Raw genomic sequence first — 19,283 nt, forward strand, 5'->3', positions numbered from 1 at the left:
ACTATGGGCGCACACCACCATTCTCAGTTTTGTTTTGTTTTTGTAGTTACAGAGTCTTGCTTTGTTGCTCAGACTGGTTTTGAACTCCTGGGCTCCAGCAGTCCTCCCACCTCAGCCTCTTGAAGTGCTGGGATTATAGGCATGAGCCACTGCTTACAGCCTGTTTATCTATTTATTAAACCATCATCTATCCTTCTATTACTATTTTGTTCATTCATCTAAACCTTTATTCTAGCATTCTTCTTATTTATCTATCTCTAATTTATCCATATCTATCTACCTATCTATCTATCTAATTAGCTAGCCAACTGTATCAGTTTATCTATTCATCTATTTATCCACCTATCCAACTATCGATCCATATATGTGTTATTTTTCATCTATCCATTCATGCATGTATTCACCCAGCCATTACTCCATCCATTGGCCAAACACACACATCCCTTAGTTATTGGGGCACACACACACTCTCATGGGGCCACTATTATGCTACTCCCAAGCCTTCATCAACCCTCCATTCATTCAACAAGTAGTCCCTCATTATTTCCCTTATGTCACATGCTGTGATAGGCACTGGTGGCACAGTGGGGTTCAGACAGACAGACACAACTCTCCCTCATGGAGGCTACATTCCAGTCTGTGTAGACAGACAATAAGTGAACGCCAAGGGAGACAAGAACATTTCACATAATGAGGACATGAGGACCAGCAGGCTAGAGGAAGCAGTGGAGATGTAGGTGGGCAGGGGTCCTCTCTGTCCACCAGAAAAAAGTGACTCCTTAGTGCAAAGTCTCTTAGGTGACGATGTGTTTGAATTTGGAGGAGCTGCCAGGAAGACAGTAGAGCTTGAGCCCAGTGACTGAGGGAGAGGAGATGAGGAGGGAGGAAGCTGGTGGGGCTGAGCATGCAGGGCCTTCCAGAGCCTGGAATGGCTTCAGATTTCATACTCAGTAAAACAGGAAGCCACTGAACAATTTTAGGCAGGGTTAACATGGTCTGATTTATGTTTTAAGAAAATTCATTTTTTTGGCTCGGTGCTTGTGGCTCAAGTGGCTAAGGCGCCAGCCACATACACCTAAGCTGGTGGGTTTGAGTCCAGTCTGGACCCGCCAAGCAACGATGACAGCTGCAACTAAAATATAGCCGGGCATTGTGGTGGGCACCTGTAGTCCCAGCTACTTGGGAGGCGGAAGCAGGAGAATCGCTTGAGCCCAGAAGTTGGAGGTTGCTGTGAGCTGTGATGCTACAGCACTCTACCCAGGGGGACAGCTTGAGGCTCTGTCCCCCCCCCACCAAAAAAATCCGTTTTGCTGCTGTGGGCAAGGCAGAAGAAGGGAGACCAGAGGGGATGTGACTGCTCTAGTTCAGGGTCATAGTGAAGGAAGAGAGAATGGAGCAGAATCAGGACCTCTGGGGTGAGTTGAGTACACTATAGGTGTACTCAAATGCAGATTCCAAGAGCCCACCTTCAGAGAGTCTGATTTGTCAGTTTCTGAAAACCAGCTAAACCTGGTAGAAAAGAGAACAGAAAAAAGAGAGAAAGAGATGTATTGGCTCATGTGATTGGAAAAAATCAACATCACCTTCAGGAATAGCTGTACCATACCATGGTTCGAGCACCATACCAGATGCTCGAACCATACCATTAAAGATCTCTCCATTTCTTGACTCTGCTCTTCTATGTGTAGGCTTCCCTCTAGACAAGCCCTGATATAGAAAGTTTGCCATCTGGCAGGGCTCAACTTACATCCTAGAAGTATAGCAATCCTTACAGAAAAAAGGAAAATTCTGAGAGTGGCCTCACTGGAGCAACCCAAAAGGAAATATAGCCTTTGAAGGAAAAAGAAAGGGGAATGGATATTGGGAAAACCAAAATACTAGTGTTACTTCCAGTAAATCTGGTGGAGACCAAAAATATGCATTTTCAGGCCCCTGATCCTCAAGGTTTAGATGCCAGGAAACCAAAGGCTCTGCTCTTAGATATAAGGGATAAGCAGACAGACTTTAGTCCCAACTAAATCTCACTTTCACTAACAAGTCCCTGTGTGACCTGATAACCTCTCTCTGAGTCTCCATCCTTTTGTGTTTAACATGCGCTAATCACTTGGCCAGGTAGTGCATGCAATCCTGGCACTCTAGAAGGCTGAGTTGGGAGGATTTCTTAAGCTCAGGAGTTTGGGACCAGCCTGAGCAAGAGTGAAACCTGTTTCTAATAAAAATAGAAAAATTAAGCCAGGTGCAGTGACTCATGCCTGTAATCCTACCACTCTGGAAGGCAGAGGTGGGTGGATTGCTTGAGCTCATGAGTTTGAGACCAGCCTGAGCAAAAGCAAGACCCTTTCTCTACTAAAAATAGAAAAACTTCCAGGCAAGGTGGCTCACACCTGTAATCCCAGCACTTGGAAGGCTAAGGCAAGAGAATCACTTAAGCCCAGGAGTTTGAGATTGCTGTGAGCTATGACGCCATGTCACTCTACCAAGGGTGACAAAGTGAAACTCCATCTCAAAGAAAAAAAAAAAGAAAAAGAAAAACTGAGGCAAGAGGATAGTTTGAGCCCAAGAGTTGGAGGTTGCTATGAGCTATGACGCCACAGCACTCTACCCAAGGTGACAGCTTGAGACTCTGTCTCAGAAAAAAAAATTAGCTGAGCATTGTGGTGGTGGGGGCCTGTAGTCCTAGCTACTCAGGAGGCTGAGGCAGGAGGATTGCTTGAGCCCAGGAGTTGGAGTTTGTTGTAAGCTAGGCTGATGCCACTGCACTCTAGCCTGGGGCAACAGAGTGAGATTCTGTCTCCAAAAAAAGCCTAATCAGTATTGGAGTGGTGGCTCATTCCAGGAGTTTGAGACCAGCCTCGACAACACAGCAATTACAAATATTAGCTGGATTTGGTGGCATGCACTTGTTATCCCAGATACTCTGGATGCTGAAGCAAAATGATAATAGCTTGAGTCCAGGAGTTCAAGGCTGCAGTGAACTATGATTGTGCCACTGCACTCTAGCACTCTGGCCTGGGTAACAGATAGAGACTCTGTCTCCAAAATAAAAGAAAGAAAGAAAAAAAAAAGGAAAGAAAAAGCTAATCATACTAACTTTGGAGGATGGCTAAAAGGAGAAGAGAAATCTAGTAGAGGGCAACTACTATGTGACCTGAGGAGAGTGAAGCTCCTGGGCCTCAATTTTCCTTCTGTAAAATGGGTTCAATGTAACGTGAGAGCTTGGTGCTACCATGTTCAGTGCCTGATTCTGGCTTGGATTTACCATCCTCTTCCATGGGTGGGTTCTCTGGCCTGTAGGTGGTGACTGTGCAACCCTGCTGAAGAATATTGGGGCACTGCCAGTGGAGATGGCCCGCATGTACTTCGCTGAGACAGTGCTGGCTTTGGAGTACCTGCACAACTATGGCATCGTGCACCGTGACCTCAAGCCTGACAAGTGAGCTTTTACTTTTCCCTTCACTCTTTCCCTGCCCCCTTGGAAAGCCCAGGGATAAAGTAGAAGGGCTTGGCCTCTGAGACCCTTGGCCATGTCTGCAGCCTCCTCATCACCTCCATGGGTCATATCAAACTCACGGATTTTGGCCTTTCCAAGATGGGACTTATGAGCCTAACCACCAACTTGTATGAAGGTCACATTGAGAAGGACGCCCGGGAATTCCTAGACAAACAGGTGTGTGTGCGGGCGCGGGGGGTCGCTGCGGGTGGAATGACCTGGCAGGACTTCAGAGGCCCAGAGCCTGGTGGGGGGCACAGCTCTTCTTGGAGGCCCCTCCTGCAGCCAGGGCGCAGGCTGATTGCCTGCCCCCAGGTGTGTGGGACCCCAGAATACATCGCACCCGAGGTCATCCTACGCCAGGGCTACGGCAAGCCAGTGGACTGGTGGGCCATGGGGATCATTCTCTACGAGTTCCTCGTGGGCTGCGTGCCTTTCTTTGGAGACACACCAGAAGAGCTCTTTGGACAGGTCATCAGTGGTAGGCACCTTTGCAGTGGACAGGCAGAAGGTGGGATGCATGGGGGAGTGGAGGCAGACCAGGGACCCATAGATTCCAAAAGTGACCCCCAGTCCTGCTCTGCTTTGCAGATGACATCCTGTGGCCAGAGGGGGATGAGGCCCTGCCCACAGATGCCCAGCTCCTGATATCCAGTCTCCTGCAGACTAACCCCCTTCTCCGGCTTGGGGCAGGTAAGGGGTCTCCAGTGCAGTGGAGCTGAAGGCTGGAGGCCCATCTGTTGGTGGGAGGGAGAACTCCATAACCTCAGGCCTGGCCTGTGCTGTGGTCTGGAGCAGAAGACAGAAAGTGGGGGAGAGGGGATGCTGCGCTGGCCATCAGCTGTTGTTTGAATCCTTCTTTCCCAGGCGGTGCCTTTGAAGTGAAGCAGCACAGTTTCTTTCGACATCTGGACTGGACAGGGTTGCTGAGGCAGAAGGCCGAGTTCATCCCCCACCTAGAGTCAGAAGATGACACTAGCTACTTTGACAGTGAGCAGGGACACGAGGCAGGGCCTGGGTCGAGTGTGGCATCCAGGGAGAGGGTCTTTAGGCTAAGATCTGGGCTAGGTACACGTCCGACGCCTTGAGGAGAGGGCTGAGTCATGGCGGGTGCGCGGTCTGCGCAGGACGTGGCAATGGGGAGCCTGTTTGCAATAGGGCGGGGATCAGGTTAAGTTAGGTAAGAAACGTGTTGGGATAAATGTGGGGCCTGCACATGGGTGAAGTTCTGAGGTTGGGCCTGAGTCTGGTAGGGAGGACGGTGCCAGGATTGAGAAGAAGAGGGGCGTGGGCTAATCTGAAGCAGAGCCAGGGAAGCAGAGCGCTGTAGGTGGTGGTGGTGGGGGTGACCATCCTGGAGGCGGAGCTAGACAGGGCATCTGAGAAGGAAAGGGCTCCATCTGGGGAATGAACCTGAATTAGGTAGGACAATGAGGCAAGGGAATGGCTTCACCTACGGTCCTGGTTTGAACCAAGAGTAGGCTCCCGTGGGGATGTGATCTGAAATGGACCTGTGCCCACAATCAGGGCTCACGCCCCCTCTCTAGCCCGCTCAGACAGGTATCACCATGTGAACTCCTACGACGAGGACGACACCACGGAGGAGGAGCCAGTGGAGATCCGCCAGTTCTCCTCCTGCTCACCCCGCTTCAGCAAGGTGGGCCAAGGCTAGGCTTGGGGCGGAGCGAGACTGGGGGGCGGGGTCTGGAGAGGCTGTGGGAGCGGGTTGCTGGAGGTCTCAAGAGTTGGAAGTTATTGAGGGGACGGGGATCTGGGAGTGGCAAGGCCAGTAGGGAAGCAGTAGGGATCTAGGGGACGGATCTTTGACATTGAGTGCAATTAACTGGAACTGTTACGGTCGTGCAGATAGGCCCACAGTGGGCCAGAGCTAAACCTTGGAGGGACGAGATCAGGGAGTGGAGATGCGATGAGCAATGGATGGGGGCAGGGCTAAGCCAAGCAAGGTCTTGTTTAAAGGAGCACCTTGTAGAGGGGAGCGGGGCCTAGCCTAGGTGAGGGTAGACAGGTTCAGAGGGGTGTCCTGGGAAGATGGGGTTAAGTGGAGAGCTGATTTGTCAGGGCATTGTAGGGATGCAGCCTAGAATAAAATTCAGGTTCTAATTTTATGGGATGGGACCTGAGCTGAAGAACTGTAGATTGTTGGGGGTATACCAGGACTGGGAGAAGGGGAGCCCAGCCTCAAACGGTGGAGGTCAATTTGAGAGGGTTCAGTGGCAGGAAGTTGATTAGCTGGGGAGCAAGGGTTGGACGGGGTGTGTGTGTGGAGGGATTTGCCTCCTACCATCACCTACCCCCTTTTGCAGGTGTATAGCAGTATGGAGCAGCTGTCGCAGCACGAGCCCAAGACCCCCATAACGACAGCAGGAGTCGGCAAGCGGGAGACGAGCGCCAAGGGTCCCGAGGAGAAGGTGGCCGGCAAGCGGGAGGGACTGGGCGGCCTGACCCTGCGTGAGAAGACCTGGAGAGGGGGCTCCCCGGAGATGTGAGCAGGGCAACATCTGGGCTTGGGGGCGGGGCCAAAGAGGATTGTCTCTTCTGACCACGCCCCTTCCATGCAGCAAGCGCTTCTCCGCGTCTGAGGCCAGTTTCCTGGAGGGGGAGGCCAGTCCCCCATTGGGTGCGCGCCGGCGTTTCTCTGCGCTGCTGGAGCCCAGCCGCTTCAGCGCCCCCCAGGAGGACGAGGATGAGGCCCGCCTGCGCAGGCCTCCTCGGCCCAGCTCCGACCCCCAGTACTCGCTGGATGCTCGGGCCCACAAAGAGGCGGTTCAAGGGGAAGGTACCCCCAGCTCCGGGGACCCGGAGGCCAGTGAGTGCCCTCTTCCCGCTTCCCCAGTGACCGTACATTGAGCATTCTACAGGCTAATACTGTTTAGACAAGATTTCATGTACATGAAATCTTTCAATAGTACATTCTCTTCTGCAACGTGAGATTCTTAACATAGAAACACCCCGCTGCCCTGCTTAGTCAGTGATACAAACTGATAAGATTACTTCTCTGGATCAGGAGTAGTGCTGGATGCATGTTACCTGTTCTAATAACACTCACGATCCAGGAAGGGGAAAAAAATGGGAAGAGCATTCCAGGAAGAGGGAACAGCATATGAGAAGTCCCTAGCCTTGGATTGATCCCTAAACAACCTGCTTTCTGTTGCAGCTGACCACCCACACCCAGGTGATCTCTGTCCACCCATGAAGGATGGGGACCCATCAGGACCTAGGGCCACCAATGACCTAGTTCTGCGCCGTGCACGACACCAGCAGTTGTCAGGTGACCCCGTGGTAGAGAAAAGGCCTTCCCGTACTGGAGGCAAAGTCATCAAGTCAGCCTCGGCCACTGCTTTGTCTGTCATGATTCCTGCAGGTAATGCTGGGCACCACCTGCTATGGGAGGGGCTGTACACATTCCAGCCCAGACAGGCCAATGAAAATGCTACATTTTCCCTATCCACAGTGATTAGCTCCAGAATGGACCAATGAAATGCTGCTCTGGGACTTTGAGGTGGGAGGAGGGAGGAGCAAATACAGGGAGATCTATGTCTTGGCTCTGATCTCTGATCATTGCTCTGTGTCTGCAGTGGACCCACATGGAAGTTCACCCCTTGCCAGCCCCATGTCCCCACGATCTCTCTCCTCCAACCCATCTTCACGGGACTCATCCCCCAGCCGGGACTATTCACCAGCTGTCAGTGGGCTCCGCTCTCCCATCACTATCCAACGCTCAGGCAAGAAGTATGGTTTCACACTACGAGCCATCCGTGTCTACATGGGTGACTCAGATGTCTACAGTGTTCATCACATTGTCTGGGTAAGCACTCATGGTTGGGATCTGTATCCAAGGGTGGGGGCTAAGAGGAGAGAAGCCAGACTCCTAGAGATGGTGGGCTTTTCAATCTCTGGAGCCAAGTAGCCTGGGTGAGATTCTTCTGTGACCCCATCTGTTACTTCCCTCTCAGTTTCTTCATCTGCAAAATCAGGAGAATAATTACTATTTCACATGGTGTTATGCAGATTACAGGGGTGCAGAGCTAAGTGTCTAGTAGATAAGTTTAGAAGTCTTCCTTGTTGCCAATTGCATTAACCCTACCCTGTGTGGTGTTCTGTCCCTAGCATGTAGAGGAAGGGGGCCCAGCCCAAGAGGCAGGTCTCTGTGCTGGGGATCTCATCACCCATGTGAATGGGGAGGCTGTGCATGGCATGGTGCATCCTGAGGTCGTGGAGCTGATCCTTAAAGTGAGTGCAGGGGGTGGGTAGGGGGTGCACTGGGTGGAGGGAGGGAAGGTCTGAGCAGCCTGCAGCAGGGCACTTCTCCTCCATTATTGGTCCAGAGTGGCAACAAGGTGGCAGTGACCACAACGCCCTTTGAAAATACCTCTATTCGCATTGGCCCCGCAAGACGCAGCAGCTACAAGGCCAAAATGGCTCGGAGAAACAAGCGGCCCTCTGCCAAGGAGGGCCAGGAGAGGTGAGTGAAGCTATAATTAGCCAGTCTTTCAGCAGTGGGCGGGGCTGAGGCTAGAGGGGCACAGGTGAGGACTGGGAGAAATGAAGTGCATAGGAAGGGTAGCTGGAACCGCCGAGGGAAGAGCAAAAACAAGAGAACATACAAGTTAAGAGGTACAGGGAAAATGGGAGGAGCCAGGAAAGGAAGTTGGAAGAAAAGCATTGTAGGAGGGTCTTGGGAAGTTGGATAGGGCCAGAGGATGTGAACTGGAAAGGGCACTATTCAGAAAAGGAGGAGTCTAAGTGATGGCCCAGGAGATGGTTCTGTCCTGTTAGATGTGTTTAGACTGGACTTGGAGGGGCTAGGTTTTTCCCTTACAGATAGGAGCTAGGAGAGAGGTGGGTGGAGCCAGAAGAGTGTTCTGTTTTGATCAGTGGGTTTGGCCCAGACAAGGAGCTACGGATGGAATTTCAGTGAATGAGAAGAGCCAGACAGGTCTGAGTCAAGTCAACTTCTTGCCATACTGATAGGTTGGCTGTAGTGGGAGAAAGAGGAGCTAGAGAGGTGGGCTTAGTCCGAAGAACTTCGTTTTGTTTCCAGCTTGGACTGGGAATGGTCTGAAAGAGGTGGGAGGGACCCGAAGTGGGGGGAGCCAAACAGCAACTGTGTTACGGGAAGTTCTGTGTTTTGATAGGTGAATTATAGCTGGAAGGGTGGGGCCAGAGAAGTGGTAGGGTTACAGGCGACTGGGTGAAGGCCTTCAGTGGGAGGAGCCAGGAGCTCAGGGGTCAAGGCTGGGTGGGTCCTTCCTGTTCCCTAGCAAGAAGCGCAGCTCCCTATTCCGGAAAATCACCAAGCAATCGAACCTGCTGCACACTAGTCGCTCGCTGTCGTCGCTGAACCGCTCGCTGTCGTCCAGCGACAGTCTCCCAGGCTCGCCCACGCACGGGCTGCCAGCGCGCTCGCCCACGCACAGCTACCGCTCCACGCCTGACTCCGCCTACCTAGGTACGCCCTGTGCCTGAGCCCCCTAGGTGGCCCCGCTGGTGCCTGGACAGTACTCACTGCCCTGCCTGCTACATTTCTCGCCCACAGGCGCCTCATCTCAGAGCAGCTCCCCAGCCTCGAGCACGCCCAACTCGCCGGCGTCGTCGGCGTCGCACCACATCCGGCCCAGCACGCTGCACGGCCTGTCGCCAAAGCTCCACCGCCAGTACCGCTCCGCACGCTGCAAGTCCGCCGGCAACATTCCGCTATCGCCGCTGGCACACACGCCATCCCCAACGCAGGCGTCGCCGCCGCCACTGCCGGGACACACGGTGGGCAGCTCCCACACAACGCAGAGCTTCCCGGCCAAACTGCACTCATCGCCGCCCGTCGTTCGCCCGCGTCCTAAGAGTGCCGAGCCCCCGCGCTCGCCACTCCTCAAGCGTGTGCAGTCGGCAGAGAAACTGGGAGCCTCGTTGGGTGCGGACAAGAAGGGCGCACTGCGCAAACACAGCCTCGAGGTGGGCCACCCAGATTTCCGCAAGGACTTTCATGGCGAACTGGCGCTGCATAGCCTTGCCGAGTCCGATGGCGAGACGCCCCCTGTCGAGGGCCCTGGTGCGACCAGGCAGGTCGCTGTCCGCCGCCTGGGCCGCCAGGAGTCGCCCCTGAGCCTGGGTGGGGACCCACTGCTGCCCGAAGGATCTCCCAGGCCGCCAGCAACAAGCAAGGAAAAGGAGTCCCCCGGGGGCGCCGAGGTTAGCACCCTGCCCCGCGCGGCGACCCCCGGGCCCCGGACCCTGGAGTGGGACGCCGGCTGCACTCGTCACCAGAGCGTGCAGACGGAGGATGGCGCGGGTGGTGTGGCCAGGGCCGTGGGCAAGGCTGCACTGAGCCCCGTGCAGGAACACGAGACCGGCCGGCGCAGCAGCTCCGGTGAAGTGGGCACGCCCCCGGTACCCATTGTTGTAGAGCCCGCGCGGCCCAGTGCGAAGGCTGAGGCACCCCAGCCTCCGGATGCAGACTCCAAGGGGTTGCAGGAATCCGCGCCCTTGGCACCTCTCATGGCTGAGCTCCCTCGGGGCCGAGAGCGCTGGGTGCTGGAGGTGGTGGAGGAGCGGACCACTCTGAGTGGGCCTCGCTCCAAGCCCGCCTACCCCAAACTCTCCCCAGACACCCAGACCCCCTCCCTACCCTTGATGAAAAGTGCACCCAGCAGCACAGCTACCCTAGTCCCACCAGCTTCCCTCCTGGTCCCTGGCATCAAGCCTGAAGTGGGGCTGAACTCCCGCTGCCCTGTTGAAGCTGTGGCCCCAACTGGCCTCACCAAAAAAGGGGTATCCAGCCCCGCACCCCCAGGCCCATAGTTGAGGGCACCATTGACCTTTCACTGTACAGCTGCCTATATACATATGTACACATATAAATAAAGTATGTCCTTGCTGTGTGAGCATTCTGGAGCTCATGTCTTCTCCCCTGGCAAGAGGAGACATCATATGTTCCTGCTCCCATGACCTGGTGCCTGTTGGCGGTACTATGGCCTTGGTTACCATGAAGAAAAGGGGCAGAGGCTCCGTGCCTGTGGCTCAAGCTGCTAAGGTGCCAGCCACATACACCTGAGCTGGTGGGTTCGAATCCAGCCTGGGCCCGCCAAAAAACAGTGACGGCTGCACCCAAAAAAATAGCGTTGTGACGGGGGCCTGTGGTCCCAGCTACTTGGGAGGTGGAGGCAGGAGAATCGCTTGACCCTAGGAGTTGGAGGTTGCTGTGAGCTGTGATGCCACAGCAGTCTACCCAGGGCAACAGCTTGAGGTTCTGTCTCAAAAAAAAAAAAAAAGGGGTCAAGGATTTGGTTGGACCCTTCTGGTGATCCCACTTCCAGTCTCACCTATGCACCAGCTGCCCTCAAACCCTTAGAAGAAGTGCTGCAACACTGTTCTTTGTCTCAGTACCCACCTGAAGAAAAGGGTAAGAGCCTCATCTGCCAATTTCCTTTTACTCCTCAATAATCCTGAGTGGCAGGTGTTATGTTTCCTGTTTTGCAGATGAGCAGACTTGAGTCACAGAGATTAAGGCACACAATTAAGGTCATACAATTAGAGGGCTGAATAGGAGATTCAAAGTCAAGTCCAAATGGATTCTTTTTTTTTTCTTTTTTTTGCAGTTTTTGGCTGGGGCTGGATTTGAACCTGCCACCTCCAATATATAGGGCCAGTGCCCTACTCCTTTGAGCCACAGGCACCGCCCAAATGGATTCTTGAGCCTTAGCGCTTAGCTCTTAGCCTGTGCTCTGCTGGGCTTCTTAGTCCAGCTTTCCTGCCTACAAGGCTTCCAGGCTTTCACCAGGGGCTTGAAGGCCTTCCAGAGAGCTGGCAGCTGGGCACACAATGTACTCCCACCCCGGTGCTTCTCTCTTTGGTTCCGATTCATGTCACCTACACAAGCCCAAGGTCTTTCTGGGGCCACGCACCATTTAGAATGGTCCTCTGTGGCATTGAAGGTTGGCCCAGCTGGCTCAGGGAAGGCTATCTGGGTCACATCCAGAACTTTCCAGGTCCCTGAGCAGTTGGAAGGCAGGATGCCTGGAGAGTTTGGCCAGAACTGGACCTGCAGATTGCTGCCAAGGGCTGCTGCCAGCCAGCCGGAGTACAGGTCTGCAGAGGGAAAGAGGCACAGGGTTAGAGTCAGGGTTAGGGCCATGGGTAAGGATTCTTAGGCAAACTTCCCCATTCTGACCTCAGTTTCTTCATTTCTGAGCTCAGCTGCAATTCTTAGCAATTCCAGGGATGAGAAGATTAATATTAATAGCCCTTCCCAAATACTTTATATACATTTACAATTTCCTTAAGGTAGGCATCAGTATCCTCATTTTTCAGAAGAATAAATTGAGGCTTAGATTAAATCATATATCAGACAGCCAAAAACCAATATCCAAACCCAGGACTGTTTACCTCTCATGTAATTATGTCTCCCAGAGAGACCTAGTCTCTATCCCTGCCTTACCCTCAGCTATAGACACACCAAACACCCTCTCTGCAGAGAAAGAGCTCTCCTACCTTCCACCTCAGGGCTTACCATCTCCAAAGTTTCCAGATTTGGCAAAGCTCTGGAAAGTGGCCCCTGCCTGTGATGTGAGTGTTACACTACTATTCCAGGGTTGGTGGCGAATGTGGTGGCCCTTGATCACATCCTCCAGGTCAGAGAATTTCTGGGCAAAGATCCCATCCAGCTTGTGGTCATAGACCAGAGGGAAGGTGTAGGTCAGCTGCTTGCCTGGAGGAAAAGGAAGGAGGAGATGTGACACCATTCCAGGTTCTGGTCTGGAATTTGGGAATTGCCCTGCCTCATCCTCCTACCCCCCGCTCTGCTCTTATTCCACTCACCAATCTGCAGGAACTGGGTGAGGGGGAAAGACACACACAGCAGGGTCTGCCCATTGGTACAGGCACTGTCAGGCCAGTGGTATGCATCAGAGGAGGTGGGTGGAGGGAAGCGTGGCACACTGTGGACAAGCCAGAAGCCCCCGTCGTGGTCCAGAAGCAAGACACCTGGACCAGAAGAGGTCAGTCAGTGGGGACTGCTCAAAGCATCCCAGCAAATTCATCTGCAACTAGGAACAGGCTCAGTTGGCAGGGAGCTTGGTGCAGGCTGTGTCAGGATCACTGCTGAGCTCAGTTTCCCCAGTTGTAAATTCTTGTAGTCTAGAGTAAGGCAAAGATGAGGAAACAGATGCCCACGGGCTGATGGGCACTCCACCCCCTCCCAATCCAGGCCGCACCCTTCGTGTGTCCACGGCTGGAAGTGTCCTGAGTCCTGCTGGGTTTAGGTGGTTGGTCATTGTAGAGCAGGAAAGCGAGCTGGATAGGGATGAACAAAGACAACATGAAGTTCAGGAAAGGCACGGGCCCGCCCTGAAGTCTCAGCCCAGGCTCTGCGGACACCCTTCACCTGGCTGGTGTTTTTTTGGTACAGTGGCTGCAGGCTGCGTCCCACGGCCCCCTCCGAGCTGTTGATGAGCCTGGCACCGTTGCGCCAGCCTCCGGAGCCAGGGTCCATGTACTTGTACAGCAGCCCGCTCCGCGACGCATCCTGGGACCCGCTCTTGGCGGGCAACTTGTAGACCACGAACCTGGAGGTCAGGGAATTCACAGAAATGGAGGAGAGAGGGAAAGAACCCCGGGCTTTGCCGAGAGTGTTGCACTCTCGAGGGGTGTCCCTTAGCGCAGTGCCCACGCTTAACTTCTGGGGGATGATCGGCGCCCGCGTACTCACCAGTCTACAGGCTGCCCAGCGTCCCCGTAGCAGGTCAGGGTCCTGACCGGGACCCACAGCAGCGCGGCCAGGAGCAGCGGCCTCATTGCCGCCATGAAGCTGGGATCGAGAAATCTGTGTCCGGACTGCGGGGCACTGGGTCACGAGTCCCTGGCGGCTCTAACTTCCTGAAGCTCGCGGGGGAACTCAGGCCCGGGTGTCCAGAGCACGGAGACTCCGCCCACTGGAGCAGTGCTTTCTTCTGAGCGGTCCCTTCTTGTGGGCCCAGCCAAAGGGGGCAGGCCAGGGCCTCCTGTGTCCTGTGGACTCCACCCTCTGTAGGCTCCACCCCACATCTGGTCCCGCCTCCCGCCTTGTGTGGCAGCTCCTCGAGCCCCGCCTCCGCTCCCGCCCATGTGGCTAATCTCAGCGCGGGCTCTTCCGTGCGACCCCACTCCAGCCTTGGCCTCTTAATCAGGCACAAGTTTGGATTTTTTTCCTTTTCAGCCCCACAACCTCGGCTCAACTCTTGTGGCCTTTCCTGTCTTAAGGGGAGCTGTGCTCCGGTCCTTCCCCTCTTCATTCTGCATGTTTCTGGGGGAGGGAGGAGCCCTGAGCTAGGCAAGGGGTCACTTTGGATAGTGGCAGGGTGGTCAGGCTCTGGGGCCCGCTGAGGCTCTAAAATGGAGGGACATGGTTGCTGCGAATTTTCCCGGAACTCAAATCAAGAAACAAGGACGGTGTAGCCTGATCTTAGAATAAGGGGACGGCAAGACCTGCAATGCCTAAGTGGGGTTGTCAGAGGTGAGGGGTGTCACTGAGGTTTGAGAGATCAGGGTGTGTATGGCTCCTTAATGTTACCTCTGGGGGTACAGCGTCTTCCCATCTTCCAGCCCCCAAAACCCACAGACTCAGTACAAAGCTTTATAGGGAGGGCGTTTTTATAGACCTGTAACCATTCACAGCTCAGGCCAGCCACCATGTGGGGCTTCAGGAAGAGTCACAGTGTGAAGCCCCCTCGCAGACCCAGGGTCTCTGGGAAGCTTCACACCTCCTGCTGTCCAGGGACGCCTGTTAGCTGGTTTGAGTGTCCATCTGAGCCCATTTATTTGGTCTGTCTCGCTGGGTATGCGTGACCGTTTGACGTTTCTGTGTGACTCTGGACCTGGGGAACTTCCGTTGGAGACTCACTCAGATGATCTTTCAGTGGACCTGTGGGGCCACGGGTCCGATAAGGGTCCGTCTTTGGGAAAAACACCCTGTGTGGATCCACTCTTGTTCTTCTATCCCCAATTCCCAGGAGGGTCCATGAGCTGAGGCAGGGCTCAAAGGTGACGCTTCATGTGCAAGGCCAAGTGGTCTGAGCGAGAAAAGGCGCGGGAGCAGAGCTGGCAGCGGAAAGGGCGCTGTCCTGTGTGCTTCCGATAGTGGCGGGTCAGCTCATCCGAGCGTGCAAACCTCCAGCCGCAGCCGTCCCACGTGCAGGCGTATGGCTTCTCCCCTAGGCATAAGAGCGAGAGTGGAAACCGTGAGCACCTTTGTCTGCCCTGGATCTCCTGCATCAGGCCACACCCCTTTACTCGGCCTGGCCAGGGACTAGCGCGAGGCAAGTGAGGCACCTAGAAGGCAAACTTTAGGAGCCATCCCGCATCTGCATTCAGGTCTCGCCCTCCGAAACTCTGACACTTCCTCTGCACCTGCAGCTAGCACCAGGCCTTTTCTCATTATCTGGGCAAGCCTACACCACTGTTCCCACTTTCTGTGCTTTGGGACCCTGTCCCTCTGTCCTAATACCGTCCCACCACCATACTTGGTCCTGCTCCTTGTGTTCCAACCTCCTTTTTTGCACCAGGGGACCCTCCAGCTGCTTCCCAACCTTGCCCTAGACCTTGATCAGCAAGCCCTGAAACGCACTCGAGTTCCAGGCCCGGACCCCAGCAATTATGCTCTCTTCTGGCTAGGCTTGACCCCTCCCTCTTGCTCCCCAAGGACAGGTCTGCACACCTGTTTTGACCCCTCCTTTGTTCCATGGCCCCGCCCCCTGTCTTTCACTCCTTGGGATCCAGCTTCTCAGCGTATGTCCACACCCCTCTTCTGTTTCCCAGCTTTCTTCTGTCTTCCTACACTTGCCTCCATATCTCATCTGGGCCCCTTCTTTTGTGAGCCTCTCCTGAACTGATTCTGTCCCTTGTCTCACCCACTAGGCCCCAGCCGCAATTCCTGCACCGTCTGGCGGTACTTCCATAACAAGCAACCAAGTGCCTGAGAATACCATGGCCATGACCCCTGAGCCCCTGGCGTTCCAAGCTTGTCCACTCTCTGCAGCCCCTCCTACAGCCCCGTCCTGCTTTCTGTTTCTCCACCTATCTGTGGTCCAGGTCTTAACCAGTCAGTCTCCAGCCTTGAAACTCTACCCAGGTTTTCCAGATCCTCTCTCTGCCCCCACCCTCCTTCCATACCACTGCCCAATTGTCTGGCGCTGCCCCTGAACTTGCAAGCCCACTTCCTGCCACTTCTGCCCCGCCCCTTACTCCAGGACTCTGCATTTAACCCCGCCTCCGGAGTTACTAACTCGCACCCTTCGACTAGCCTTTGCCTCTAGTCCCACCTCTTGCTTCTGGTTTTCAGTCTCCAGGCCGCTCTGGGTTCCCCCCTACCTGGTTCCAGCCAGCCCACGCGATCGGGCCCTGCCCTCTCACCCGTGTGCGTGCGCAGATGCGCCTTCAGGTGCGAACTTTTGGTGTAGCTCTTGCCGCAGCCCGGGTGCGCGCATGTGTGTGCCGCCTGCCTCTTGCGCGCCCAGGAGCGCCGGCTGCGCTTGGACGGTGCAGCTTCGGTGATTGATCCTGGGTCTCCTGCACTCCCTCCGAGTCCGGTCCCCACCGTCCCGGGTCCCAGACAATTCAAGAACGAGGGGCGCGCGGCGGGGCCAAGCGCGGGTGCTGGGAGCCCGCGGAAGAGCTGGAAGTGCCCTTGGTACTGCGGAACCGGGTATAGCGTTGGGTACCCAGACAGCAGCCCGTAGGGGGCGCCCGGCGCTGTGGGCACTGAAAACCCGGTCCTCGGGAAGTAGCTGCCAGAGGAGCTGGCGCCTGGCCCCGGGTACACCGGCTGTGTCTTGGGCTCGGGGGCCAGGGCCAGGGCTGGGCCCACAAAGGCGTCCGGAGCCGGGGCTCGTAGGGCGGGACGCGCCCAACCTGACTGCTCCTCGGGATCCAAAATCCCAGTTACCGGCTCCGAGCCATCCGCATAAGCGCCCAGAGTCTCAGGCGGTGGCGGCGGCGGAGTTGGCAGGTATTGCGCCCCTGGACCCTCGCGGGGCGCCAGAGCACAGGTTCGGGGCATGCCGCCTGGCTCCGGGCCCGGGAAGTTGGTGAGGAGGAGATCCAGGTCCCAGGTGGAATCTGCGTCCCTGTCATCCTCGTCTTCCCTGGGTGGGTCCTCCAGCTTCACGTGGAGGGGCTGCCCCGTGGGGCCGGGGGGACCCGGGCCCATGTCCTGCTCCTCTTCAGAGTGCCACCACTGCAGGAGAGAGCAGGCAGCTTGAGGCTTCGGTGTACACGAGGGTACCCTAACTAGGGACAGCACGGGCTGCACACTGATGAGGACAGGTTGACCAGAGGTTTTGGAAAAGGGTCTTGTTTGCCTGTCTGTTGTGCATCCTATCCGCCCATACTGCTCCCCCAACCCCCCAACAAACCCTCCATCTCCAGGGACAGAGGTCGATCAGGTCTGGTGTGGCTGGAGACAAGAGATAAGACTTTCCATTATCTGAACCACATGCAGGGTTGGGGGAAGGGGTAGCAAAGCCAGAGATGACAGGCAGGGAGAGCACCAGACTTGACTCAGTTTCCCCTCAGAACCTCTCTCTATCTCCCAACAAGATTTTTTTTTTTTGAGACAGAGTCTCACTATGTCGCCTTTCACAGCAACCTCACATTCTTGGTCTTAAGCTATTCCCAAGTAGCTGGGACTACAGGCGCCCGGGACAACACATGGCTATTTTTTGTTGTTGCTGTAGCTGTATTGTTTGGCAGGCCGGGGCCGGATTCGAACCTGCCAGGCCCAGTGTATGTGGCCGGCATTCTTAGCTGATGAGCTACAGGTGCCGAGCCTCCCAACTAGATTAATTCCCAAATATTGATTGTCCCCAAGCACATTTACCATCCCTGCTGATATCCAGGAGGTTGTCTCTCAGCTTAGACCTATATGGGTGTTCAACTCAGAACCTAAATTTTCTGTTATAGAAATAGGCCTACCCAGAACCTTATCCTCCAGACCACACTCCCCCAGACCAAGCTGAGATCCCAGGCCTGAGCTGAAGTACCCCAGTCCTGTCCAGGTCTCTCGATCTCAGGGCAAGGTACATGTCTGGCCCCCAAGCTCTGTGATTATGGCCTTGGGTCCCAGCCAGCCCACCTAGACCCCACCTGCCCCTACCTTGAGGAAGTCCTCCTGTGCGTCTGGGAAGGGACCCAGGGTGGTGAGTGTGCTGATGGAGGGCAAGGCGGTCTCGGCTGTAGCCATGGTTGGCTGGTGCCCACCCTGGGCCTCAGGCCTCCTCTCCCTTGGCTGCCTCGTGTGCTCTGAGGCTCTTCTGGCCCCCTGGAGGGCTCCTCTCTGCCCTCAGCTGATTGGTTCTAGCCCTTGATAAGGGACAGACAAGGCGGGGAACGGGTGTCACTGTTTCTGGAGAACAACCTCACCTCAGGCTGTTTGTGGCTGTGCCTTAAAGATCGACCATGTATCCAAACCCAAGTTAGACATCAGGAGTTGGGGGCTTAGAGTTTGGGGGTTCAGGTACAAAGAACATCACTGGATCACCACAGAGAGACTTGGGGACATGCCCTCAGTTTACCTTTCTGGAGAATGGGTGACAGAGAGAAGGGTATGCTGGAAACAAGCTATGGGACCCCCTCACTTCCTAGCAGGGCTCTGCAGCCCTCACTCTCCCCAGTGAAGAGCAACAGCCATGCTAATGGCGGGACTTGGCACTAACTCCCTGCCAAGCATTATCAGACACCCCAGATGTTGGAGGCTGCTATCAGGTGGGAGCCCAGATCAGCAAGAGCTTTGTCCCCTGGTGAATGGGGAAACTGGGGGTTGGGTCTCCAAATAAGCATGATTTTAAATTGCCTTGGTTGGGAGCTCAGACCCAGGGTCTGAGTCCTGTGGCAGGAGGAAGCCCCAGCCAAGTAGCCCACTATTGTCTACCATGGGCCCTCAGTTGACACTGCACAAGGCTGTGTGGAGGCTGAGGTTCATGCAGCTACACTGCTCCAGTGCAGTGGGGCCATGGAGGTAGAGATTATCCCCTTTCTTGGGTAGGATGGGACTGTTGGCTCACTCAACACACGGTACCTGACCTGCAGCAGGCACATGCCTTGGCTCCAGGCTCAGCAATAGCTTGATTTCTGTCCAATGTGTGAATAGGATATGAGGTTCTATAACAGAGACCTTTTACTCTGGTGCCCTGGGAGTCTGGGTAGGGGGCATGGACACACATCAGGACACAGAATTTATAGTCATACAGCCATGAGTTACATAGTGACACAAGTATGTGACACAAGTTTCTAGTCCCTCAGTCACAGCTGCACATATAAATTGTATGTCTGTGTGTGCATACTGACCATGTAAAGACACGTAATTCTCGGGGACTAAAACATAATCCCATATTGGTTATATAATGTTATAGCCACACAATACCTAAGATATGGAATTCATAATTGTGGAAAACAATCACAATTACACTGACACGATTTAGCCACAATGCAGCAGATGCACAGGGATTCCTGAATATTGAAGAACCCAGTCCCAAAAGCCTATGAAACACAGATGTACCCTTAGGTACTAAAACATAAAATATGGGCAAGGTGTAGTTGTTTACACCTATAATCCAGTCGTGTCTGGCTCTGAAAGGTGAGACAAGAGGACAAGAGTCCAAGACTGAGTGCGGTGGCTCACGCCTATAATCCTAATACTCTGGGAGGCTGAGGCCGGTGGATTGCTTGAGCTCACAAGTTTGAGACCAACTTGAGCCAAAGCAAAACCCCTGACTCTAAGACAGGGGAAAAACTAAGGCAAGAGGATCAC

At 54.7% G+C, this 19,283-nt stretch overlaps 3 protein-coding genes across 6 annotated transcripts in view; 1 reads left to right on the forward strand and 2 right to left on the reverse strand.

The window, feature by feature from the left end:
- The window catches only part of MAST1 (microtubule associated serine/threonine kinase 1), a 38,051-nt gene extending 27,661 nt beyond the window's left edge, over window positions 1-10,390 (forward strand). For both annotated transcript variants that reach the window (XM_053585011.1, XM_053585010.1), the window contains 14 exons: window positions 3,295-3,433; window positions 3,535-3,667; window positions 3,806-3,971; window positions 4,082-4,183; window positions 4,358-4,480; window positions 5,038-5,147; window positions 5,815-5,993; window positions 6,070-6,317; window positions 6,666-6,872; window positions 7,087-7,316; window positions 7,619-7,741; window positions 7,837-7,973; window positions 8,773-8,960; window positions 9,048-10,390. In XM_053585011.1, the coding sequence (XP_053440986.1) occupies window positions 3,295-3,433; window positions 3,535-3,667; window positions 3,806-3,971; window positions 4,082-4,183; window positions 4,358-4,480; window positions 5,038-5,147; window positions 5,815-5,993; window positions 6,070-6,317; window positions 6,666-6,872; window positions 7,087-7,316; window positions 7,619-7,741; window positions 7,837-7,973; window positions 8,773-8,960; window positions 9,048-10,306 (3,344 nt within the window). In that variant the 3' untranslated portion in view covers window positions 10,307-10,390. The remainder of the gene's footprint in view (window positions 1-3,294; window positions 3,434-3,534; window positions 3,668-3,805; window positions 3,972-4,081; window positions 4,184-4,357; window positions 4,481-5,037; window positions 5,148-5,814; window positions 5,994-6,069; window positions 6,318-6,665; window positions 6,873-7,086; window positions 7,317-7,618; window positions 7,742-7,836; window positions 7,974-8,772; window positions 8,961-9,047) is intronic.
- Window positions 10,391-10,919: 529 nt separating this feature from the next.
- On the reverse strand, window positions 10,920-13,448 carry DNASE2 (deoxyribonuclease 2, lysosomal). Its single transcript, XM_053585064.1, has 6 exons — window positions 13,212-13,448; window positions 12,888-13,068; window positions 12,718-12,796; window positions 12,323-12,487; window positions 12,015-12,212; window positions 10,920-11,593 (listed from the first exon to the last, which is right to left on the reverse strand). Exons 1-6 carry the CDS (start codon window positions 13,304-13,306, stop codon window positions 11,211-11,213), a joined length of 1,101 nt encoding a protein of 366 aa, XP_053441039.1. The 5' UTR covers window positions 13,307-13,448; the 3' UTR covers window positions 10,920-11,210.
- Window positions 13,449-13,904: 456 nt separating this feature from the next.
- On the reverse strand, window positions 13,905-17,727 carry KLF1 (KLF transcription factor 1). Of its 3 annotated transcripts, none has more exons than XM_053585060.1 (3): window positions 17,631-17,727; window positions 15,848-16,712; window positions 13,905-14,691 (listed from the first exon to the last, which is right to left on the reverse strand). In XM_053585060.1, the coding sequence occupies exons 1-3, from the start codon at window positions 17,715-17,717 to the stop codon at window positions 14,516-14,518; spliced, it is 1,128 nt and encodes a 375-aa protein (XP_053441035.1). In that variant the 5' UTR covers window positions 17,718-17,727; the 3' UTR covers window positions 13,905-14,515. The 3 variants fall into 3 exon arrangements, 2 of the variants coding, with proteins under 2 accessions (XP_053441035.1, XP_053441036.1); XM_053585061.1 differs by having other exon boundaries at window positions 13,906-14,691; window positions 15,890-16,712; XR_008378919.1 differs by lacking the exons at window positions 15,848-16,712; window positions 17,631-17,727 and adding an exon at window positions 15,388-15,728 and having other exon boundaries at window positions 14,555-14,691.
- Between the last annotated feature and the right edge of the window lie 1,556 nt (window positions 17,728-19,283).

The sequence above is a fragment of the Nycticebus coucang genome, chromosome 3 (genome assembly GCF_027406575.1).
Source record: "Nycticebus coucang isolate mNycCou1 chromosome 3, mNycCou1.pri, whole genome shotgun sequence".
Lineage (NCBI taxonomy): Eukaryota > Metazoa > Chordata > Mammalia > Primates > Lorisidae > Nycticebus > Nycticebus coucang.